At 40.7% G+C, this 26,730-nt stretch overlaps 1 protein-coding gene across 3 annotated transcripts in view; it reads right to left on the reverse strand.

Annotated features, from left to right (window-relative positions):
* The window catches only part of atg4c (autophagy related 4C, cysteine peptidase), a 63,394-nt gene extending 53,487 nt beyond the window's left edge, over positions 1–9,907 (reverse strand). The window contains exons 1-3 of one of the 3 annotated variants that reach the window (XM_080195635.1): positions 9,741–9,907; positions 5,283–5,498; positions 53–136 (exon numbers count right to left, since the gene is read on the reverse strand). In XM_080195635.1, coding sequence (XP_080051761.1) covers positions 53–136; positions 5,283–5,391 — 193 coding nt within the window. In that variant the 5' untranslated portion in view covers positions 5,392–5,498; positions 9,741–9,907. Of the gene's footprint in view, positions 1–52; positions 137–5,282; positions 5,499–9,427; positions 9,468–9,740 lie in introns of those variants that run through there. The other 2 variants (XM_080195637.1, XM_080195636.1) reach the window with 2 other exon arrangements.
* Between the last annotated feature and the right edge of the window lie 16,823 nt (positions 9,908–26,730).

The raw sequence follows: 26,730 nt of genomic DNA on the forward strand, positions 1-26,730 counted from the left end.
ACTGAAAACAGTAAAGCATTTAAGAAAATCAAAAGCAAGTATTTGTACTTACCCTCTGTCTTGAAATGATAGCATTTTCCCAGCAAAAAGACAGGCGAGTTTCTGCTAAAATTTGTTTTGGTTCTCACAACCCAGCCTGAAGGGAGAAAAGACAGAGGAGTATTATTAGCTAGCAACACAACAAAGCACTACATGGGACATTTCCAATTATTTCCAGAGTGACCCAAAAAAACTTCACTAACAAGCAGAATACAGAAGTCCATTGTTTTAACTTTCTTTTAAAAAAATTGCCATTGGCAAAAGGCTGTACAGTTGGCATCTAAAGAAATTAAATTTCATTAAAGCATTCAAATGGGGTGGGGTATGGTTGGTGTTGGGGGTGGTGGGGGGTGGAAGCAACACAAGAATTGGCTTTGCTGTCGAAATGGAAGAAGACGAAGACGTCATTTATCATGTTGGCACCACAAACATTCTCAAAAATACTTAAAAGTGAACTGGACATTGAGCTGAATTACATATTGAAACACGCAATTGTCAAGTGAATTTTTGCCCATTGTCTCTGAAGGGTCAGTTAATAATTTCATTATTTAACAAAGATTGGATCACATCGGCCAGTTTCTATCCCTGGTTTGTGTAAAGTTAATTGATGCAGTCAGAGTAACGGTAGGAGCACTACATTTGGTTTCAGAGCCTGGGTCAGAGAAAGGAAATTTAAATAAAGCTCCCACCACTGGTTGCTACCCAAGATTCCTGCTGGAAAGCATGCATATCTGGAAGTCTGGTAAGAACAAGATCACACTTGGCTATGAAACTTACCTCAAGTCAAATATCTGCAGATGTTTACTGACATTTTATTTTATTGGGAATGCCAGTTAGAAAATGACAAAGTGTACTTCATGATTTTAAAGATTGAAATATAGTTTACATGAGCTGACATTTAAAAAAGATCTATGCTAACATTTAAAATCATGTTTTTTTAAGCATATTTCACACCCAAATTTGAAATACCACACATTTTATAAACCTCTATCGTGATGAATAAGATCTTTTGTCAAGAAAGGTTACAGAACAAATTTAGCAGCTCGAGCATTTTATTTGATTCCAAAATACACAATAATCTGAAATTTAGAGAAAACCAACTTCACTTTGTTCCAGAGCAGCAGTGTAAAAAAGTATACTTGCATTTATATCAAAGAATGATACAGTACAGAGGGGGTCATTGTGCCTTTGATAGACATTTGAAAGAGCTATCCAATTAGTCTTCCTGCTCTGCTCTTTCCCCATTGCCTTGCAAATGTTTCCCCTTCAAATATTTATCCAATTTCCTTTTGAAATGTACGATAGAATCTGTTTCCACCACCTTTCAGACAGTGCATTCCAGATCATAATAACCAACTGTGCAACAGCAATTTTTTCTTCATAGTCACCTCTGCTTCTTTAATCTTTTAATCCTTAAATCTACATCCTCTGGTTACCAACCTTTCATCCACTGGAAACTGTTGTGGGCAGTGCTGACAAAATCAGCAATTGTTGCCCATCCCTAATGATTCTTCTGAGTGGCTTTGTTATGCCAGTTCAGAGGGCAGGCACATTTTTGAAAGTAAAAAGGATTGGCAGATTTCCTTCCCTTAAGAATATTAGTGAGCCATATTTATTTTTAAATTGCAAACTAGTAATTTTATGATCACCATTGCTAACACTAGCTTTTTATTCTAGAATTTATTTTATCAAGTGAATTCAAATTCCTCAGCTGCCATGGTGGGAACTGAATTCATGTCTCTGGATCTCTAATGGTAGGAAGGACTATTACTTACGGGGCGAAAAACTGCAGCAGGTGACGGTGCAGAGGGACCTCGGGGTCCTTGTGCATGAGTCGCAAAAACCCAGCCTGCAGGTGCAGCAGGTGGTCAGGAAGGCTAGTGGGATGCTGGCCTTCATAGCGAGGGGGATTGAATATAAAAGTAGGGAGGTCTTGCTGCAGCTGTATAGGGCATTGGTGAGGCCGCAGCTGGAGTACTGTGCGCAGTTTTGGTCGCTGCACTTACGCAAGGATATTTTGGCCTTGGAGGGAGTGCAGAGGAGGTTTACTAGGCTGATACCGGAGTTGAGGGGGTTGAGCTATGAGGAGAGGCTGAATAAACTAGGCTTGTACTTGTTAGAGTTTAGAAGAATGAGGGGAGATCTCATTGAGACATATAAAATGATGAATGGGATGGATAGGATAGAGGTGGAGAGACTCTTCCCACTCAGAAAGGACAGTAGGACTAGGGGGCACAGCCTCAAGATAAAGGGGGGGTGCGGTTTAGAACGGAGTTGAGGAGGAACTTCTTCACTCAAAGGGTGGTGAATCTCTGGAATTCCCTGCCCATTGAAGTGATGGAGGCTGCCTCGCTAAATATTTTTAAGACGCGGGTTGATGGGTTTTTGATAAGCGAGGGGATTAAAGGTTATGGGAAGAGGGCGGGAATGTGGAACTGAGCCACGACAGATCAGCCATGATCTTATTGAATGGCGGGGCAGGCTCGAAGGGCTAGATGGCCTACTCCTGCTCCTATTTCTTATGTTCTTATGATCATTAGACTAGGTCTCTGGAATTCTAGTTCATAACATAACCATAATGTACTGTACCCCTAGCAAACATATATCCCCAGATGTAACTCTGCACCTACACCACCTTAAAATTGTACAATTTATATCACATCTCCTCATTCTTCCTACCAAAATAAAATCACTTCACACTTCTCTGCATTAGCTTTCACCCCGGATATTCTTCCTTTCTAACTAGTCTCTCAACGTCCTCCTACCCTCCTCCCAGTTTACTATATTTCTGAGTTTTGTGTTATTTGCAAACTTTACAATTATCCCCTGCATATTCAAGTCCAGCTCATTAATAGGAGCACTGGCCCCACATTGGTCCCTGGCAGACACCATTCCAAACTGAACAACAACTGTTTACCACTACTCTCTGCTTTCTATCTCTCAGTCAATTTTGTATCAACAGAACAACTTCTTTAATCCCATGGACTTCAATTTGCTAACAAATTGATTACTTCATCAAGCACCTTTTAAAGGCCTGCACAACACAACATTGAGTGCACTAACTTCATTAAACTCTCTCCATTACTACATCAAAGGATAGTACATATTTACCTATTTTATATATTAACCCATATTTTTCCAAGCCCCAATCTTGTTCTAAATTAATGTGTTTAAAAGTTTCCCGACCATGGACTTTAGACTGACCAGCCTGTCGTTGCCAAGTTTATCCCTCTGTCTTTTCATGTCCATTGTATGTCTTGAATGCAATATGGCAGGCAATTTCACAAACAGCAATGAAACAAATGATTAATTGATTTATTTTTTGGTATATATTGGCTGAAGAATGTTAGTTGGAACCCTGAGAGAACTATTTTTCTCTTTTTTGAACAATTCCATGGGAACTTCTTAGATCCATTCAAATGAGCTGCCATGGTTTCATAAAGTCATAAAGGTTAACAGCATGGAAACAGGCCCTTCGGCCCAACTTGTCCATGCTGCCCTTTTTTTAAACTCCTGAACTAGTCCCAATTGCCCACATTTGGCCCATATCCCTCTATACCCATCTTAACTTTAATTTAATGTTCCATCTGAAAGAGAGCACATTCAATAATATTTCACTCCCTCAGTATAGAACTGAGAAGTCCAGGTAGACAGATACTCTTAAGTCCTGAAGAGGGGCTTAAGTCTACAGGCTTCAGCCCAGAAGCAAAATTCTTCAGTCACACAGATGGTCTCAACTATTGCAGCCTTTATTTATTTTGTCGCCTCACACTTGTTTAGCTCCACTCCTGAAAGTGCTGGTTTATCACAGAGCTTTACAGCACAGAAAGAGGCCCTTTGGCCTATTAGGTCTGTGCTGGGATCCAGTTCCATTCCATTTCCACTGCCAACATATCATTTGTAAAAGACAAATCATTCCAGGCTAATTGAATTCTTTTGATGAAGTAATAGTTGATAAAAGGAATGTGGTGAGTGTTGCCTATACAAATTTTAAGACAAGGAACCATATGAGAAACTCGTTTAAAAAACTGAAGCTTATTGAATAGGCAGGCCAGTGTGTAATTGGATTAAAAAATGGCTTAAGGACAGAAAGCAGCCAGTCGTGATGAATGGCGTGAGATGATACATATTGACAGAAGGGTTGGGAGAAGCAACATAGACTTAATGACACAATTATAAAGAGTATGCAGGAACAGATGGACCTGGGGCTCCATGCGCAATGATCTTTGAAGGTGGCAGAACTTACTGAGAAAGTGGCGAGCAAAGCATAAGGGATCTTGAGCTTCATAAATAAAGCCATTGAGTACAAAAGCAGGGGAGTTATATTGAACCTATATTAAGTTCTGCTTCGGCCTCAACTACAGTATAGCATCCAGCTCTGGTCACCATATTTAGGGAAAAATGTGAAGGTTTCTGAAACAGTGCAGAAGAAATTTACCAGTATGGTTCTAGGGTTGGGTGGTGGGGGCGGGTTTTTTTTAAAACAAGACAGGAAGGTTGAAAAGGCTAGGGATGTTCTCCTCGGGACATAGGTTTGGGGGGAAGGTCTGATAGATCTGTACAAGATTATGACAAGGTTTGATAAGGTAGGCATGCAAAAGCTCTACCAATTAGCTGATTGTATAAGCACTGGAGACCACAGATTTAAGACTTTTGGAAACAGATGCAGGGGAAATGTGAGAAAGAATGTTTTCATGCAGCAAGTGGTAATGACCTGGAACTTGCTGTCCAGTAATGAATGCAGAAACAATCAACAATTTTGAAAGAAAATAAGATGGATGCTTCAAGGAAACAAATTACAGGGACTTAGCAATGGCGTGGAACAGATTGCTCTATGTGGAACAGCCATGGACTTGAAGGCCCTCTTCCGTGTTGCAAATGACTCTTTACCTGAGAGGCCAGAGTAAAGAGTGCCGATAGCTTATTCAATCATAGGGACCATCATAGTCACCGTCGTATGACATTCACATGTGACTTCCGTTAGCAGTCACTGAAGTAAGATCAAGAAGAGGAATTCTGGCCAATGATTCTTTTCCAAGTCAGGGGCGGGATGTGGGAAAGTGGTAATACTGCTGAGGATGACCATACTACCTGACAGCTGCGCTAGCTGAGAACAGCAAACTCAGATCAGGAATCAAATGTAGTGCTGTTCCATGCATATGGCTTGTACGAATCATTAGATTTTAACACCGACATTGCTTTGAAATTTAACAGGTTTTCATTAACCCGATGTGTACCCTTACTCTCTTCAGTCAAAGTGTACGAGCAGCACCTACTGTACTTCATATTATGCCATGCTGACATAAACTTTGCCTTCAGTTTATCCACTTCATCAGGTTCGCTATCTTCCATTTTCAGCTTTTAGCAGATGTTGCCATTCCAGCTTCCCTTGGGTTGATGTAATACACTTTGCTTTGTTCCAAAACGGAGCAGACTTCAAACGCAAGGCCGAGAACTCACTGAGAGATGAAACAGTAAAGTATTGGTTTTGTAACCTTCTAATCTACCAATTCAAGAAACAAACATTGCTCTGAGTAAATGCACCGTCCAATGTGAAACTGAGCTAACAGCATAAGTAAACCCTCTACTCACTAGCTCCCCACACCCACCCACTCACAAAAAGAACAATCCCAAAAATAAGCCATTTTGCTTAAATAGTTTCAGTTCAAAAACATGGCAATGACAAAAATTTTTACAACAGCTCATATTTATATAGCATCTTAAATACAATAAAATATCTCAAGGCACTTCACAGGAGCATTATAAAACAAAATATGATACTGTGGCACACATGGAGATATTGGATCTGATGACCAAAAGTTTGGTCAAAGAAGTAAGTAGGAAAGTCTTAAAGGAGAGAAATGAGGCAGTGTGGAACAAAGAGATAATTCCAGAGCTTAGGCCCTGGGCAACTGAAGACATGGTCACCCAATGTTGGAGCAATTTAAATTAGGATGCTCAAGAGGCCAGAATTAGAAATAATGCCATCCAAATATGCCTCCATTACTTTAATATTAACTATAGACAATTAAGAGGATGCTTTAAAAATACAATTTTAGATGCAGACAAAATATTTTGAAAATTTTGTTCATATATTTCTTTCCTTATTCCAATTATTTTATCCTAACATTTACTTTATTTTTAACATATTAACTATTCTCTAACATTTAAAACTCCAACTTAAAGATATACTAGTTTTATTCTGACATTTATGTTAGTGAAATCAAAGGTTAGTGACATTTAATTGGTATAGACAAAAATCCTAACAAAAAGGACACAAAACTTATATTTAGGGTCATGTCTTGCTGTATAATTAATCATAGGAACAGAGGAAATAAGAACAGGAGTATGAAATGGCTAGCGAAATAATTAATGTTGAAATGGCTGGTGAAATAGTTAATGCATTGGTATTAATTTTCCAAAACTCCCGCAATTTGGGAAAGTTTCTATTAGATTGGCTAAAACAACTGAAGGGCTGAAAGCAGTCAAAATGATGTTATGAAATTATGTACAGCAAATCTGGTTATAATAGCAGAAAATGAAACTGGAACAGTAATAATAGCTTAATGAATCCTAGGAATGCCCAAGGAAACACGAATAGGTGCTTGAAATGTGACTCTAATTATCACGATGTAGTGAATTGCTCAGAATGAACATGTGGGTGTTTGAAATGAAATGAGGAAAAGAATAAAGATAAAGCCAAGAGTGTAGAGATAATGTTGGGAAAAAGCATTAGAGATGCATGTGTTAAAGGAACATCTGTAATTATGGGCGACTTTAATCTGCATATAGATTGGGAGAGACAAATTAATCACAGTACAATAGAGGAGGAATTTCTGGAGTGTATATGGGATGGTTTTCAGGACTAATAGGTTGAGGAACCAACAAAGGAACAGGTCATCCTAGACTGGGTATTGAGCAATGATAAAGGATTAGTTGGCAATCTAGCTGCGAGGGAACCCTTGGGGATTAGTGACCATAATATGATAGTGGATCATGATGTAGTTGATTCTGAGGCCAGGGTCCAGAATCTCAATAAAGGTAACTATGATGGTATGAGACATAAATTGTCTTTAATGGACTAGGAAACATTATTGAAAGGAAGGACAGTGGACAGGCAATGGCAGGCATTTAAGGAACAAATAGGTGAACTCCAGAAGTTGTTTGGTGCAAGAGTGGTAAGGGAATTGTGGCCAACTCATGGATTACAAAGATAATTAGAGATAGTATTTGATTCAAAGAAGAAGCATACAAATTGGAAAGAAAAAGCAATAGACCTGAGAATTGGGAGCAGTTTAAAATTCAAAGGTCGAGCAAGGGATTGATTAAGAAGAGGAAAATAGAGTAAGCTAGCGGGGAACATAAAAACTGACTGTAAACGTTTCTACAGGTATGTAAAGGAAGGATGGTTAGACTGGAATTGTTTTTGTTAGAACAGAAAAGACCAAGGAGGACCTGATCAAGGTGTACAAAATTATGTGGGGCATAGATAGGGTGGATAGGAAGGAACTTTTCCCCTTAGCAGGGAGGTCAGTAACTAGTGTGCATAGATTTAAAGAAAGGGTCAGGAAACTTAGAGGGGATTTCAGGAAAAAGTTTTTCGGGATAGTGGGAATCTGGAACTCACCATTGGAAAGAATGATAGAAGCGGGAACCCTCACAGCATTTGAGGAGCATTTGGATAAGCACTTGAAATGCGATAGCATACAAAGCTACAGACCGGGTGTTGGAAAATGGGATTAGAATAGATAGGTGTTTGATAGCTGGTGAGACACACTAGGTCGAAGAGCCACTTTTTGTACCATAAAACTCTATGACTCTACGATGATGAATCTGAACATGGTTATATCAGTCACAAGGAGTGTTAATCTTGTGATGAATGTATTTTTTGTAAATTCCTTTTAATTGTGTACTATTTAATAGTTCCTGTACTTCAATGGTATGATTATCATGTTATCTTGCTTCATTGATTTGTGATGATTAATGCAGGTTGAGGGTCATTAAAGTACTATTTGCTTTAGGTTTGGTAATAACAGCACCTTGAGGTCACTCAAAGATTTATAATTCCATGTGAAATAGTTGGAGTAAGTTATTTTAAAAGTACTCATAGAGAGTCAGGTGATATATATTTGAATAAGCCTTCTATGAAAAAGCTACAAATTGAGCTTGATATGATGCACAGGAAGGCAATTATTTTGGTGAAATCAGTTGATCCACAGATTAACTCAATATTCCCTCAGTAACTATGACAATTACTCAGTTAAAGGTACATATAAATGCAAGCTGCAGTTGAATAATACCTCAAAAAATGTTCACTTTAAAAATTAATAGGATTAATTGATTTTCAGAGCATGTTACGCTCTTGATTCCAAGACATTACATTTTCCGAAGATAATACCGCTTCAAAAGCAAATGTAAAAGGAATTGATATGGGAATAAAATGTTAACAAAGTCAGACTGATGGAAAATAACCAGGCTTTAGGAGAATTCTCAGCTGTGCTTTCTCGTTTAATGAGGTACATCAAAGAGGCATCTGGGATACAACGGTCAAGAAAATATCAAAATTTGAACTGCAATTGCATCACTCTCCTTACCCTGGTCCCTTACAATTAATTTCAGCATACTGTCATTTTAACAAGAGATGTGTTATCTCATTGATTACAGTATTCTAAAATGGCTCCAAGGCTACTGATATAGAAGATTAGTGTTAAACATTTTTTGGTGCCTTTACTTTCTGGGCAGTTTGACACAGCCACTTGCAGGAATCCAAAATTATCAGTGATGCTATTTGTATTCAGCAACAAAAAAAGTTAAATCAGCACTTGGTACGGATTCCCTCTGTAGTCTTTTACCAGGTAATTTTCACAGTAGGTCTACAATGAGAGCAGTGAATGGTTACATTAATCTAAAATTTTAACAGATTTTCTTTTAAATGAATCAGCACCTTCTGGTTCGGCACCAGTGATGTGTTCTGCCAATGACAGCAAACATTCCACTATAGTTATCACGTTCGCCTCCTGGCCTGAAACTGGGAGCAGTATTATTTCCTTAAATGAATCATTAGAAATCACAGAGGCTACGATTTGTGGAAGATTGTTAATTGTTCCTGGAGAAAAAGAGGTTTACAAAGGAACCATATTGGGGTAGAGTTGTTGGCACTTTGGGGCTTAATGTGCTATTTAAAGATATTTAATTGTTCGTTCAAAATTAAAAAGACAAGGTACGGGATTTTCTTTGACTCTGGAGAATGGGCCAGCCCAACGACGTGACACTACTATCTCACAAATAAACGGCTGTTGCGGCAAAACGAGCTGCCTAGCGTTGGGAACTTTCTCAAGCAGGGTTATGTTTTTAAACAGTACACCATTACGAAGTGTCTGCATCGTACCAGAAGTGTAGTCTAACCAACGTCTGGTTCAGCATTTACTTTACCGTAGTTGAAAAGTGATGGAAGTTCTGTATCACGAGTCCACATTTTTTTTAAAAGGCCAATTGGCATGTGAGATAGTGCTAGGTTATGGTGGCCTATAAGGCCCTGGCTTTGAGTCAATATCCGGTGTAGTTTTGTCTTTTGCTTCACTTGTCAATCATGCAACAAAACTGAGCAGAAACAACAGCAAACACCCGAGTCAAACGAAACCAGGCAAAAGACACTCGTGACGACCGCAAACCTCGCCTGGTGAGTGTAGACTTGTACATACCATCACTGCGCAATTTCCATTCGGAGGCACGGTATGAATATTATTCATTTTCACAGGGGACACTCCAGCAGCGCCGCTTCCGGTTGCCCGCTCCTTCCCCAAGATGGCGCCGCCGAACATCCGGGAGGGGGGCTGCGCATGCGTGGCACAGGGACGCCGGCGGCCGCGCGTCACGTGAAAAGTTGGAAAAGGAACAGATACTCTGCACTATTGCAAGACTGTGGATATCATATCTTTCATATAATAAATATAATGCGCAACAAGGATTTGCGAATGTCATATGGTACGCATTATACATATAGTATTAAGGATTTTGCAAATGTCATATGGTACAAATTATAAATGTATTGCACATTAAGGATTCAGCAAGTGCTGAATGTGACACATATACTGCACAATAAGGATTTAGCAAATACTATGTAATGCACATTATAAATATACTGCACATCAAGGATTCAGTAAATACTCTGTAGTATACATTAATTTACTGCACAATAAGGATTTAGCAAATATAATGTAGTACACAATATAAATATACTGTTCAACAAGGAATCAGCAAATGTCATACAATACGTATTATAAATATACTGCAAAATTGTAAGACTATAAATATAAAGACTATAAATAAACAATTCTGTACATCACTGAGTCCAATCCTGTACTCACCAAGTGTTTGTAAGTACACTGCACAACAAAGGACCAGCAAATATATATCCACAATATAAATATATTGTGCAATTGCAAGACTACAGATATCATACACTATACATTAAAAATGTACTGCTCAACAATGAATCAGTAAATGTCATCAACTACACATTATAAATATGCTACACAACAAGGATTCAACAAATATATAGTACATGTAAATATACTGCACAACAAGGAATCAGCAAATTTCACACTACACATAAGTATGCTGCACAATAAGAATCAGCAAATCTAATATAGTACACATTATAAATGCACTGCGCAGCAAGAATTGCAAATATTATATAGTCCACATAAATATACAGCACAGAAGGAATCAGCAAATGTCATACAATATGTTATAAATGTACTGCACATCAAGGATTCAATAAATATCATAATCAGAAAATGGCATACAGTATGCATTATAAATATCCTGGACACCAAGGATTCAGGAAATGTCAATTGTACTAAAGGGGCTACTTGTGATGTGCGCAAAGTCCCATTTTTGTGCGAAGTCCTTGAACTCATTGATATAAACTGCCAAGCATTTTCCGTCATGGGGGATGCCACGGTTGATGAAGTGTTTCTTCAGCTTACCAATAACTGTGCTGCTTTTCAGATCGGGCTTATAGTTAATAGAATCTCAGAATCTCTACACTGCAGAAAAGGCCATTTGGCCCATTGAGTCTGCACCAACTTTCTGACAGGCCCTTTCCCCTGTCCTAGCACTGTAACCCCATACATTTCACATTAATCCATTTAACCTACACATGTTTGGACACTAAGGTGCAATTTAGCAGGATCAATCTACTTAATCACTAATGATCTACATAAATTCTCTACCAAATAACAGCTGTGTTGGTAATGCTGAACATTATTTTGGTTTAATAACATAAAATGAAAAAGAAGGAAACCATTTTTGTTCCCCACCCCCCCATCCATCCTAACTGTAATTGCAGGAGATTGTTGAAAGTTCTTCTCACTTTCCTAACCACTGCAGCCTAGGTGGTTGATTTCATACCAACCAGAGTATGAGTCAACCAGTACCAAATGCTGTTTTCTGTTGCATTTGAATATGTCTACCACCATGAGTGACCATGGGAGATCTGGGACTTCATGTGCGTGCAGCATGGTACACATCGGGTCACTTCTCTCTTTATGCCTACATGAAAGGAAGGCCAATATAAGGATTCATTTGCCCTACACTTTATTGCTTCCATCCCAGGATGCCCTTGATGGAGTTGTTGGGTACGGCACCTGTTGCGGGGCTTTGTCGATGTTCCACCTGTTAGTGTAGTTAATACTTTTATTTCCTTGAAGTAGCCAAACAAAGTCACAGAGTGGGTTCAGGATGGTTTATTCTATAGCTATAGGGCTCTGAAAGCTCATTAAGGCCAGTCAGAGTACAAAATTCAGGAATACACAAGCTTGTCCTTGCAGTTAAGCTATGTGCAGCTTTTTTCTACTTGGTTTGTCTCTTTTAACCCTTTCACTGGACACTTAGTAATGTGGCTACTATTTTCTTTCATGATAGTATGGATAATATTCCCCTCAGCACCTCTGCAGAGTGATGAGAATGATGAGTTTCTGGCAATGAAGTATCAGATGTCTTGCATGGTTAACTCCAGTGCAGAGCTCCTGAGGAAGATCCTTTGACAACACTGCCTTTCATAATAACATCATGGAGCTGCCTACATGTGAGATCCACCTGTAGGCAGCTTTGAGTTTGTCAGTTCTACAGGCTGACAGTGCTTGACCTGGCATGATGTCAATGTTCTCTTGATGATCTGATTTGATTTTGATTTTATTTGATTTATTATTGTCACATGTATTGGTATACAGTGAAAAGTATTGTTTTTTTTGTACACTATACAGACAAAGCATGCCATTCATAGAGAAAGAAAGGAGACAGTGCAGAATATAGTATTACAGCCATAGCTAGGGTGTAGAGAAAAATCAGCATAATGTGGGGTAGGTCCATCCAAAAGTTTGATTGCAGCTGTTCTTGAGTTGGTTGGTATGTGTCCTCAGACTTTTTTATCTTTTTCTGACAGAAGAAGGTGGAAGAGAGTTTGTTCAAGGTACGTGGGACCCTTAATCATGCTGTATGCTTTTTCAAAATAGTGGGAAGTGTTGGCACTGTCAATGGATGGGAGCCTGGTTTGAGTGATGGACTGAGCGTTCACGACCCTTTTGTAGTTCCTTGCAGTCTTGGATAGAGCAGGAGCCGTACCAAGCTGTGATGTAACCTGAAAGAATGCTTTCTATGGTGCATTTGTAGAAGTTGGTGAGAGTTGTAGTGGACAAACCAAATTTCCTTAGTTTTCTGAGAAAGTAAAGGCATTGGTGAGCTTTCTTAACTATAGTGTCAGCATGCTTGGTCAGTGTTGCGTTGGTAAAGGGCATCAGCAAGGCATAGCTCCTTAACTCTCTTGTAAATGACACTGTAATAAAAAGACGCTGGTGGGTGTCGTCTATAGGCCCCCGAATAATGATCTGGAGATGGGGCGGGCTGTTAACGCGCAAATAAGTGCGGCGTGCAGGAATGGGACGGCCGTAGTTATAGGGGATTTCAATCTGCATATTGATTGGTCGACCCATGTTGGACGTGGGGGGCTCGAGGAAGAGTTCTTGGAATGCTACCGGGATAGTTTCCTCGAACAGTGTGTGTTGGAGCCGACGAGGGAGCGAGCTATCTTGGATCTGGTGCTATGTAATGAAGCGGGTAGAATTAGGGACCTTGTGGTGAAGGATCCTCTTGGGGAGAGTGATCATTGTATGGTGGAGTTTCTGGTGCAGATGGAGGAGGAGAAAGTGGGTTCCCGGACACGCGTCCTTTGTTTGAATAGAGGGAAATACGGTAGGATGAGAGAAGAATTGGCGAATGTGGACTGGGAGAGCGCGTTGGAGGGAGGGTCTGTTAAGGAGCAGTGGAGGATCTTTAAGGAGATCTTTCTTGGTGCTCAACGGAAATTTATTCCGATGGTCAAAAAGGATAGTAGGAGGAGAGGTAATAAGCCGTGGATAACAAAGGAGGTGAAGGAAAGTGTTAAACTAAAAGCGGAGGAATTTAGAGTAGCTAAGAGTAGTGGGCGAGAAGAGGATTGGGAGAGGTTTAAATGTCAACAAAGATTGACAAAGAAGTTGATAAGGAAGGGTAGGAGAAACTATGAAGCTGGGCTAGCGCTTAATATAAAAAAGGATAGCAAGAGTTTTTATAAATACATAAAAAGGAAGAGGCTGGCTAGGGTGAATGTTGGTCCTTTAGAGGATGAGAAAGGGGACCTAGTGGTAGGGGATGGGGATATGGCTAAGGTATTGAATAACTTTTTTGTTTCTGTCTTCACGGAGGAGGACGTGAATAATTTGCCGGGTGTTAGCGATAGAAAGGTGGTAGGACTGGAGGGTCTTAATGACATTACTGTTACTAGAAAGGCGGTGCTCGACAGACTGGAGGGGCTGATTGTGGACAAGTCCCCAGGACCGGATGGAATGCATCCGAGGGTTCTGAAAGAAATGGCGGAGGTGATAGTGGATGCCTTGGTGGTTATTTTCCAAATGTCGCTGGATTCCGGGGAAGTGCCGGATGATTGGAAAACGGCTAATGTTACGCCGTTGTTTAAGAAGGGTGCCAGGCAAAAGGCGGGGAATTATAGGCCGGTTAGTTTAACGTCTGTGGTAGGTAAAATGTTAGAATCTGTCATTAAGGAGGAAATTGCGAGGCATCTTGAAGGGAATTGCTTGATAGAGCAGACGCAGCACGGTTTCATTAAAGGGAAGTCGTGTCTGACAAATTTACTGGAGTTCTATGAGGATGTGTCTAGGGCGGTGGATAGAGGAGAGCCGGTGGATGTGGTCTTTCTAGATTTTCAGAAAGCGTTTGACAAAGTGCCTCACAAGAGGTTATTGCAGAAGGTCGAGGGACATGGAGTTGGGGGTAGGGTGTTAGCGTGGATAGAGGATTGGTTGTCAAATAGGAGACAGAGAGTGGGGGTCAACGGGTGCTATTCGGATTGGCGGACAGTGACTAGTGGAGTGCCCCAGGGGTCGGTGCTGGGGCCTCAGCTTTTTACCATTTATATAGATGATCTGGAGGAGGGAACCGAGTGTAGAGTGTCGAAATTTGCTGATGACACCAAGATTGGGGGAACGGCAAATTGTGCGGAGGGTGTGGAGAGTCTGCAGAAGGATCTAGATAGGCTGGGCGAATGGGCCAGGAAATGGCAAATGGAATTTAATGTTGGCAAGTGTGAGGTGGTCCACTTTGGTAGGAAGAATGGTAGGAAGGACTATTACTTACGAGGCGAAAAACTGCAGCAGGCGACGGTGCAGAGGGACCTCGGGGTCCTTGTGCATGAGTCGCAAAAACCCAGCTTGCAGGTGCAGCAGGTGGTCAGGAAGGCGAATGGGATGCTGGCCTTCATAGCGAAGGGGATTGAATATAAAAGTAGGGAGGTCTTGCTGCAGCTGTATAGGGCATTGGTGAGGCCGCAACTGGAGTACTGTGTGCATTTCTGGGCGCCGCACCTGCGCAAAGATATTTTGGCCTTGGAGGGAGTGCAGAGGAGGTTTACTAGGCTGATACCGGAGTTGAGGGGGTTGAGCTATGAGGAGAGGCTGAATAAACTGGGCTTGTACTCGTTAGAGTTTAGAAGAATGAGAGGAGATCTCATTGAGACGTATAAGATGATGAATGGGATGGATAGGATAGAGGTGGAAAGACTCTTCCCGCTCAAAAAAGACAATAGGACTAGGGGGCACAGCCTCAAGATAAAAGGGGGGCGGTTTAGAACGGAGTTGAGGAGGAACTTCTTCACTCAAAGGGTGGTGAATCTCTGGAATTCTCTGCCCGTTGAAGTGGTGGAGGCTGCCTCGCTAAATATTTTTAAGACGCGGGTTGATGGGTATTTGATAGGAGAGGGGATTAAGGGTTATGGGGAGAGGGCGGGAAAGTGGAACTGAGCAGCGACAGATCAGCCATGATCTTACTGAATGGCGGGGCAGGCTCGAAGGGCTGGATGGCCTACTCCTGCTCCTATGTTCTTATGTTCTTATGTAATTGTAGCATTGTGTTTTGAGCATCATGTGCTGCAGTGTGGTGCAATATGAAGAGGCTTTTTAACAATATTTATGAGTGACTGGTGATCAGCTACTACATTGGCAGTATGGCTGTGGATAAAATCATTAAACTTCTGACAAGCAAAGATTAGATCAAGGAGTTCCTTCTCCATCTGGGCATAATAAGTTTCGGTGCCAGTGAGAGCCCTTGATACAAAGGGTGGTAATTCTGGCTATAGATATAGAGACATATAAGACAATGAAGGGGATAGATAGGGTAGAGGTAGAGAGATTCTTCCCGCTTAGAAAGGATAGCAGGACTAGAGGGCACAGCCTCAAGATAAGAGGGGGGGCAGTTTAGATTGGAGTTGAGGAGGAACTTCTTCACTCAAAGGGTGGTGAATCTCTGGAATTCTCTGCCCGTTGAAGTGGTGGAGGCTACCTCACTGAATATATTTAAGTCACGGGTAGATAGGTTTCTGATAGACAGGGGAATTAAGGGTTACGGGGAGAAAGTGGGAAAGTGGAGCTGATCCACTTCAGATCAGCCACGATCTTATTGAATGGCGGGGCAGGATCGAACGGCGAGATGGCCTACTCCTGCTCCTGTTTCTACGTTCTTAGATTGTGCTGAGTCGATGCTTGGAGGTATCTGCTGACAAGAATACAGGTGCTTGAATATCGATGAATTGGGGCTGAGAGTGCCTGCTTGAGTTTGTTGATCACAGATGTGAGGTGCTGTGCCAACATGATTCAACATCTTGATGGAGGAGCTGAAGATGGTCACCTCACTGTAGCAGGGAATGAACTTGGATTAATAGTTTCTCTTTGGACTCTCCCACTTAACCATTAACTTTGGGTAAAGAGTAATGGAAAAGTTGTGTAAATAGTCGACTAAATTCACCACCATTCCATAAATATTGCACATTTGTAATCTACACGTGGCCCTTCAGTAGCAGATGGGAAAACCATTCATGCTCAACAAAGGAGGGAGTCGGAAAACAGAAAACCAAAGACCAGTCCACCTAATATCTGCACTTGGGAAAATATCTAGAATGGAGGAAGTAGCAGGAGAATATTTAAAAGATCAAATTACAGTCAAGCAGAGTCACCAGGGTTATATGAAAAGGAAATCATGTTTAACAAATTATTTAGAGATCTTTGAGCTTGTAAGGGGCAAGATCGATAAAGGGGAACCAGTAGATATAGTTTGGATTTCAAAGGAATATTTAATAAGGTACCCGTTACAATTATTAGGTTATCGGATTATGCTTTGGGACTGTTTTTTCAAATTTAGGGTAAACTGAAGAGAGTTACATAACTTTTTCTGAAGTCTGCCTGACATTAAATCTGGGTGAGAGATCAAAGGAAGGCTGAGATTGTTATACTGGGAAGAAGGTGCTATGTTTTCAGGGTTGGAGACTACGGCAGCAGCCTATGTATTAACAGTGGAGATTGAATCTCCTGAAGCCTCAGAAAAATGTTGGCAGTATTAGGATGCAAATAATTTTTGATTTGATGTATTATCATCACATGTATTAACATACAATGAAAAGTATTGTTTCTTGCATGCTATACAGACAAAGCATACCATTCATAGAGAAGGAAACGAGAGAGTGCAGAATGTAGCATTACAGTCATAACTAGGGTGAAGAGAAAGATCAACTTAATGTAAGGTAAATCCATTTAAAATTCTGACAGCAGCAGGGAAGAAGCTGTTCTTGAGTCAGTTGGTACGTGACCTCAGACTTTTGTATCTTTTTCCCAACAGAAGAAGGTGGAAGACAGAATGTCCAAAGTACTTGGGATCCTTAATTTTGCTGGCTGCTTTGCCAAGGCAGTGGGAAGTGTAGACAGAGTCAATGGATGGGAAGCTGGTTTGCGTGATGGATTGGGCTACATTCACAACCTTTTGTAGTTCCTTGTGGTTTTGGGCAGAGCAGGAGCCATACCAAGCTATGATACAACAAGCAAAAATGCTTTCTATTGTGCTGTAAACTGTCAATTTACTTCTAAGATGAAAGAGACTTGGGTTCGAGAATATCTAATCAGTATTTCTACCTGAATGCAAGACTAATTCCTGGGATGAGAATGTCTTATGAGGAATAGTTGAGAGTTTGGAACCTATACTCATCGGAATTTTTAAAGAATGACAGATGATCTTGGGAAACATATATGATTATGAGGACGCTTTACAGGGTAGATGCTAAGAGGATGTTTTACAGGCTGGGGAACCTCACATGTATAATGGGTAAGTTGTTAGAAGGTACTTTGAGAGACAGGACCTACAGGCATTTAGAGATGCAAGGATTGATTCGGGATAGTCAGCATGGTTTTGTGAGTGGAAAATCATGTCTTATAAATTTGATTTAGTTTTTTTGAAGGGGTAACCAAAAAGATAGATGAGGGCAGTGCAGTTGATGTTGTCTACATGGATTTTAGCAAGACCTTTGACAAGGTACCGCATGGTAGATTGTTATATAAGGTAAAATCTCATGGGATCCAGAGTGAGGTAACCAAATGGATGCAAAATTGGCTTCTTGACAGAAGCCAGAGGGTGGTTGTAGAGGGTTGCGTTTCAAACTGGAGGCATGTGACTAGCAGTGTGCCTTAGGGATTGGTGCTGGCTCCATTGTTATTTGCCATTTATATTAATGATTTGGATAAGAATTGAGTAGGCATGGTTAGTAAGTTTGCAAATGACAACAGGATTGGTGGCATAGTGTACAGTGAAGAAGGTTATCTAGGGTTGCAATGGGATCTTGATCAATTGGGCCAGTAAGCTGACAAATGGCAGATGGAACTTAATTTAGATAAGTGCAAGGCAATGCATTTTGGTCGATCAAACTAAGGCAGGACTTACTCAGTTAATGATAGGGCATTGGGAAGAGCTATGGAACAAAGAGATCTAGGGGTACAGTTTCATAGCTCCTTGAAAGTAGAGTTACAGGTGGGCAGCGTGGTGAAGAAGGTATTCGGAATGCTTGGTTCCATTGGTCAGAACATTGAATACAGGATTTGGGATATCTTGTTGAAGTTGTACAAGATATTGGTAAGGCCAAACTTGGAATATTGTGCACAGTTCTGGTCACCCCATTATAGAAAGGATATTATTAAACTAGCAAGAGTGCAGAAAAGAGTTACTAGGATACCACCAGGACTTGATCGATTGAGTTATGAGGAGAGTCTGGATAGACTGGGACTTTTTTCCCTGGAGCATAGAAGGCTTTGGGTTGATATTATAGAAGTCTATAAAATAATGATGGGCATAGATCAACTAGATAGTCAGTATCTTTTCCCAAAGGTAGACGAGTCTAAAACTAGAGGACATAGGTTTAAAGTGAGAGGGAAGAGATACAAAAGGGTCCAGAGGGGAAATTTTTTCACACAGACGGTAGTGAGTGTCTGGAACAAGCTCCAGAGGTGGTAGTACAGACAGGTTCAATTTTATCATTTAAAAAGCATTTAGACAGTTACATGGGCAAAATGGGTATAGAGGGATATGAGCCAAACACTCCCAATTGGTACTAGCTTAGGGGTTCAAAAAAGGGTGGCATGGACAAGTTGGGCCAAAGGGCCTGCTTCCATGCTGTGAACCTCTATGACTCTATGACTTTCCATGTGGGGGAGTTGAGAGTTAAAGCGCGCAGTTTCAAAGTAGGGATATTCCATTTAAGACATCAAAGAGTCATAGTTACGTGGGGTCTTCTTCTCCAACAGGCATGGAGGTGGGGCTATTGAATATATTCAAGGCTGAGTTAGTCAGATATTTGATTGACAAGGGAGTCAAGGATTATGGGACAGGCAGGAAAGTGGAGTTAAGGCCACAAGCAGATCAACTATAATCTTATTGAATTTTGGAGCAGGCTTGAGGGGCCAAATTGCCTACTTCTGCTCCTAAGTCTTATGTTCTCACATCCTTATTCACACTGCCATGATGAAAAGTGTAGCAAAAGTTATTTTGGCGATAAGATTACAGGCTTCCATACAAATCAATAAACATCACAAATAGCAATCTTCATGTGGTCAGCAGAGGCCACATAACTTTGCAAACTACCATAGTCGAATGTGGGAAGGAAACAATTTCTAGTTAAAGGGTGCATCTTGCAACCATCTAAGGATTCTGGGAGATTCATCCTGGCATGACCAGATGGGAGGAATAATTGGCACAGGCTCTCTACCCCACTAGTGGTGGATTTAGGCAACCTTTCAAAAACTAGAGGAAAAGCTTAAAGGCAGTCCCTCGAAGTTACTACTCTGTGAAACAAGGAAAACATGAACCCACTGGAAGCTGAAAACAACCGTCTGCTGTTTGCTATAATGACTGTAATTCTGTGGAGCAAATGATGTGAGTGAAAGAAGATCATTTCTTTCTGTGGTTTAAAGTATAAGTTGCCCAAAAATCATATTTACTTAATGGTGTTTTTAGTCATTTATTACAATATTAAGTGATAAAATACAAAACCTTGATGTGCCATTCTTTCTACTATTAACTAGAAATTCAAATTTCTTTTCTAAAAGTTATCGGTCACTATGGGGATTGTAATGCTGCCACCTAAAGTTTACTGCATAAGAACCCACATTGCTGGGCTTAGCATATCAACGTGGGTAGAGGATTAACAGAAAACAGAGAGCTAAGTGGAATATTTTTAGTTTGTTAAATTATAATGAGTGAAGTGCCACAGAATCATTGCTAAGACTTCAGTTATTAACAATCTATAGGAATGACTTGGATGAAGGGGCCAAATGTACTATACCAGATTTGCTGACTGCATAATGACAAGTGGATATGCACAACGGGGAAGGGTCAACAAAGGCACTTAAGTGTTATGTTTTTGATTCTGGTACCTGAATTCGGGAAAGAGAGTAGATTGCTTCAGAAAAATTGTGCTGTTTGCATTAATAACTTAGATGGTCAGGAGGTCTTCTTTCCCAGCGTGGGTTACAGGGGTGTCTGGTGCTACTAAAGAGTAATGCTCATTGTAGACTGATGACAATTTAGGACTGGTAGCCAAATCTGAAGTTGTATCTAATGCCGTAGAAGGTGAAATTACTTCAACTTAAGTCAAGTGAGACTGAGGATGTGAAACTGGAGTCGGCTGACTTGAAGTGGTGAAATCAGGATCTTCCATAACAGGACTATCCTTAGATGGTGCTTATTTGACAACAATTGGTCAATGTGTCTCCACGGAAATCTGTCTAGATGCTTTCAAATAGAGGAATGTCCTTGCAAGGACCTTAAAGGGTGTTATATGGTTTGAATGAATCTCTCTGCTAATCCATTGGTGGATAGATGGTAGAATGTGGAGGTAATTGACAAATTCTGTTACATCCTGAGTTCTCAAGTTCCTGCAAGACAAACAGAGGTTCATTGTCAGTCACAAGTTGCTCTGGTAACCCGTAATGACTGAACTTTTCCCTTAGCCTTTGACTTGTACTCACAGCAGCAATGTAGGACATCACTGACATTTCTGGCTACTTGGAATGAGTATCCACAGCCACCATGAACATTGTTCCTTCAAATGAACCAGCAAAATTAATGTGGATATGCTGCAAAAGGCCAATCTCATGGATAGAGGGATGCCAATTGAGTTATATTTCTTACATTGCAACATGAAGAATAAGATCTTGCATTGTTTCAATGTCTTGGTCCAGGCCAGGCCATCAAAAGGATCTCTTGGTGATCTCTTTCATGTGAACTATCTCACTGTGTCATGACACTCCATGGCATTCAAGGTCTGTACAGAACACTCATATGGATAGTGATCTGGAATTCCACAATGGTAATATTTTCAGCTGCTTACTATCTTGTATGTACGCTCAGCTTATTAAGCAGCTGAGTTGATGGATTCTGCTGCTCTGCTTCTTTTGCAGCCAGGTCCACGTTGACTGCAATCTCTATGGCCTTCTACAAGATAAAGTTAGTCTCAGGAAACATTTCTGGATTGCTTCATTACAAAAGTCACAGACCTATTTATCATGGAGGATATTGTTCAGTACTTCATTGAATTCACAATATTCATTGAGCAATTTAAGTACTACAACATACTGAACAATTGTTTCTCCCTCTTCTTGGATGATTTGTGAAATCTAAATCTTACTTCTATGACATCTGCTCAGGAGAAAAATGCATCTCCAGGACTTTTACAATGTTCTTATACAATTTAGTGCCAGGTTTATCAGGCTGCACCAAGCTTCTAGGTTCATCACACTTTAAAAAAATCACCACCTTTGTATCATTTTCAATTCCATTTGCAAGAACAAAATCTCAAAACGTTCAATCCAATGTTCAATAGACTCATCAGAATGTCCCATAGGTCCGGTAAATGTGGCCATTTTCAGCCTTTTGTTTTCTCTTCTTTGTCAGTTGCTTTGCTGCCATGTTAAATGTGTTGCCACTTTGAAATTGGTCAAACAGTCTGGCAGATGGAGTACAATGTTGGTAAATATCAGGTAATCCATTTTGGTAGGAATAACAGCAAAATGGACTATCATTTAAATGGCAAAAAATTGCAGCATGCTGCTGTGCAGATGAACCTGGATGTCTTTATGCATGAATCACAAAAAATTGGTTTGCAGATGCAGCAGGTAATTAAGAAGGCAAATGGAATTTTGTCCTGCATTGCGAGAGGGATGGAGTTTAAAAACAGAGAGTTATGTTGCAGCTGGAGAAGATGCTGGTGAGGCCACACCTGGAGTACCTGTACTATGTACAGTTTTGGTCTCCTTGAGAAAGGATATGCATTGGAGGGGGTGCAGAGAAGATTCACAAGGTTGATTCCGGAGTTGAGAGGATTGGCTTCTGAGGAGAGACTGAGTAGACTGGGACTATACTCATTGGAAGTCTGAAGAATGACAGGAGATCTTATAGAAACATAAAAGATTATGAACAGAATACATAAGATAAAAGTAGGAAGATTGTTTCCACCAGCAGGGGAAACTAGAACTAGGATACTTGGCCTCAAAATAAGGGGGAGCAGATTTAGGACTGAGTTGAGAAGGAACTTCTTCATGCAAAGAGTTGTGAATCCATGGAATTCCCTGTCCAGTGAAGCAATTGAGGCTTAAATGTTTTTAAGGCGAGGATAGATGTTTGAATAGTAAAGGAATTAAGCGTTATGATGAGTTGGCGGGTGAGTCCACGAAAAGATCAGCCATAATCTTATTGAATTGTGGAGCAGGCTCAAGCAGCCAAATCGCCTACTCCTGCTCCTAGTTCTTACATTCAAAGATGTGTTTCCTTCGGGCTGTCATTGCAGCTGTCAGATTCTCAGCTGCAAGTTCTTACTCGTTCCAAGTTTTGGTGGGCTCACCGGCAATGTAGTTGCTGTGTGTTTTAAAACATTTAAAAACCTTCTTTGTTGCTGATTAAGGACAATAACGATCCCTGTTCTTTCTTCTGTATTCCCTTTTCACTTGGCAGGGACTTTCGCTCTCTATACATTCCATGCTTTATGAATCCAGGTGGGCCTGTCATCTGATTAGAAGCTATTTTTATTTCCACTCATAATGTCTTCTTACTAATGCCTCTTTTGTTATTTTTTGAATGTCCTGGGTCTTCCCTTAACTGAAAGCAACAGTGCTTCTGATTGCTTCTTTTTTCCTAAACGTTCCAAACAGCTGAATTTTTTTTACTATACTGTTTCCTTTTAGTTTTAAAACCTGTTTCTTTTTGTTCAAAATATCACAGGCCCCTGTATTTAATTGCCACGCTTCCAAGCAGCACAAATCCAATATACAGTTCAGATGAAAATTAAAGATTCCTCACTTTAGTTTCACTTTTTAATTGACATTACGCAAAGGTCCATTGTTCCCACTGCCAATTTGTTGTGTTTTTGGTCCAGTTACCAGTCACATTTAACCAGCACACAAGTACACACAAGAGATGATTGATATTGTCCTTTATTGCTGTCGCAGACAAACTGAAAGAAATCACAGATCCTGCAATCCCATAATGCACTGGCTTGCAAAGTACAGCAAGCCAGACAAATCATTCAATATATAACAGGTAGTGACTAAATGAATGGGCAAAAATGAGGCAGATGGAGTATAATGTGGGAAAATATGAAGCTATCCACCCTGGTAGGGAGAATAGAATTTGAAATGGAGCTAGATCACAGAATGTGGCAGTACAGTTGGGTCTGAGTATCCCCACACAAAACACAAAATTGTAGCATGCAGATACAATAAGCAATTAGGAAGGCAAATGGGAATGTGGGCCTTTATTGTGGGGAGGATGGAGTATACAAGTTGGGAAATCTAACTACAGCTGTACAAGACTTTAGTGAGACCACATCTAGTGAACTGCTTAAGGTTTTAGTTTCCCTATTTAAAGAAAGATATACTTGCGTTAGAGGCAATTTAGAGAAAGTTCGCAGATTGATTTCTGGGTTGCCAGGGTTGTTTTACAAGGAAACATTAAAAAGACCTGACCTATACCTACTGGAGTTTAGAAAAATGAAAAGTGACCTTATTGAAACATAAGATTCTGAGAAGACTGGAAAGGGCAGATGAAAGAATTTTTTCCTCTTGTGGGGAAATCAAAAAATAGGGGCATAGTTTAAGAGTAAAGCGTCCTGCATTTATGTAGGAGATGAGAAGGAATTTCTTCTCTGAGATGGCCTTAAAACTTCAGCATTCTGCGCGTCAGGGAGCTGTGGAGGCTGGATCATTGAGTATGTTCAAGGCTGACATGGACAGATTTTTGAACTTTAAGGGAATCAAGAGTCATAGGGTGCAGGCAGGAAAGTTGAAAGGAAACCAAGGGAGGGTCAACCATGATCTTACTGAATGCCAGACTAGGCATATGTCCTACTCTGGTTCTCATTTCTTATGCTCTTATGCTGATGGTTCATTTCCTCTTTTGGTTGCTCCTTTCTGTTGACTTATGTTTTTTACTTTTTGCAAGTTTTCTTCCATTGTGTTTTATTATTTTAGTCTTTCATTTGAGGATTCAGGTGGTGTTGTGAAACAATTTGCCAGTTCCCAGATATTGTAGAGAACTAGTGAAGACAGAATGGGTGAACTTTGCATTCCAAATGAGGCTAAGTATAGACTGGAATTGAGATAAAGTGAGATTATCAAGGGTGCAGCTGTGCTGGCAAGAATTGGAGATGGTGGAAGTTGGGGATGGGCCAATGCTGAGTTGGAACTGGGACCTTGTTATTTGACCAGAAGCTGAGGAGGTTGTTTTAAGGCTGAAAGACAGAAGTGGTAGTGAATGTGAGAGGGAAAGCCTGTCAGGGTGGGCCAGTAAAATGTGATAATGCACAAGGTAGTAATCAGTTACAGGGAAGAACTGGGAATGGGGTAAGGAGCGCATAAAGAATATAATAACCACAATACCACATGAGAGAATGGGAACCAGTGAAGCAGTAGAAATGTAGTGCTGCATTCATGCTATATTCAGTAAACATGCCTACATGTAACATTGTGTTGGGAAGTGTAAGAACAGGATGGCAGGGGAAGGACTGTGGCTGGCGTTAGAACTCAGGTTGAAGTTGAGGCCAGGTTGAAATAACTACTTGATGGACTTGAGTCCAGAGTGGAATTGGGTTCAATTCCCGGCTCGGGTCACTGTCTGTGTGGAGTTTGCACATTCTCCTCGTGTCTGCATGGGTTTCCTCCGGGTGCTCTGGTCTCCTCCCACAGTCCAAAGATGTGCGGGTTAGGTTGATTGGTCATGCTAAAATTGCTCCTTAGTGTCCTGAGATGCGTAAGTTAGAGGGATCAGTGGGTAAATATGTAGGGATGTGGGGGTCAGGCCTGGATGGGCCCAATGGCCTCTTTCTGCACTGTAGGATTTCTATGATTCTAAGTCAAGAATTAAAAGCAGAAAGTGCTGGAAACACTCACTTGATTTTTCAGCATCCAAGGAGAGAGAAGTGGAGGTCATGGGTGGGAGTTTATGGCCTGCCCAAGGTCAAGGGACCTTCCCATGCTCCATCCCTCACCTGCTCTGATTCCTGTGGTGGGTGGGCCAGTAAAATTCCAGCCAATGTTTTGAGTTTAATATGACTCCTTCAGACCTAGTCCAGAGCAGAGATGGTATCTGAGGTAGTGAATTGTGCTGAGATTAAAGCACAGCCACGGTAACTTCCAATTTACTCCTGCTTGCATCTAAAATGTTAGCTTTTCCTTCTCAATTATTTAGTACAGTGATTCCAAAACTGGGAGATTATTGAGATATTCCTGGGGGTCTGCAAAATACTGTGAAATGTGAAGTAAGAGACAAAAGTGGAGTGCTGAGGAACTGGCTGATTCATCTAGGAGGAGAGAGCACAAGAATAGATAGACACTTGCAGTGAGAAGGTCCAGGGCAAGCTTGTCTCAGTGGCAGGAAAGAAAGTGTAATTGCTGATGGATGTTTGTGACTAAAAGGCTGTTTCCAGTGGGATCCCACAGGTCCCAGTACTAGGTCCCTGCCTTTTTGCAAGCCTACTTGTGACACTAAAATATTTATAGGATCAAGAGAAATCAGAGTGTATTTTGCGGTAAATATTAATGATTTGTGTGTAATTGTAGGGGCAATGATCAAGAATATTGCACCCCATACAATAACATGGCTGATAGTGAAGAGGATTGCTGTAGACTTCAGGAAGAAATCAACAGACTGGTCAGGTGGGCAAAAAAAAGCGGCAAGTAGAATTCAATACAGAGACGTGTGAGGTGATGCATTTGGGGAGATGAAATAAGGCAAGAAATATTGGCAACCAAGGGATTTTCACTGTAACTTCATTGCGGTATTAATGTGAGCCTAGTTTTGACACTAATAAATAAACTTGAAACTTACTGAGAGGAATAGAGGAAGTGAGAGGTCTTGGAGTGAATGTCCATAGATTCCTGAAGGTATCTGGACTGGTCAATCATGTGGTTAACATGACAAATGGACTTTTTTCCTTTATTATCCAAGACATAGAATATAAGAGCAAGGATCGTATGTTGGAACTACTTAAAACATTAGTTAGGTCTCAACTTATTTGACTACTGTGTGCAGTTCTGGTCGCCTCAGTATAAAAATGATGTAATTGCAGGAGCGATGATATTGAGGAAACTTTTGATGATGATGCAGCAATAGCTTGGATAGGCTAGAGTTGTCCTTGGAACAGAAAAGGCTGAGGGATTGCCAATTTTGTACCAAGTTGCAAGGGGGTGCTGAATAGTTTGGATGTGGAGAGCTTATTTACTTTAGCAGAGGTGTCAGTGACTGGGGGCATGGGTTTAAACTGATCGGTGGGAG

This window comes from Carcharhinus amblyrhynchos, chromosome 9 (assembly GCF_965287045.1).
Source record: "Carcharhinus amblyrhynchos chromosome 9, sCarAmb.v2.hapA, whole genome shotgun sequence".
NCBI lineage: Eukaryota > Metazoa > Chordata > Chondrichthyes > Carcharhiniformes > Carcharhinidae > Carcharhinus > Carcharhinus amblyrhynchos.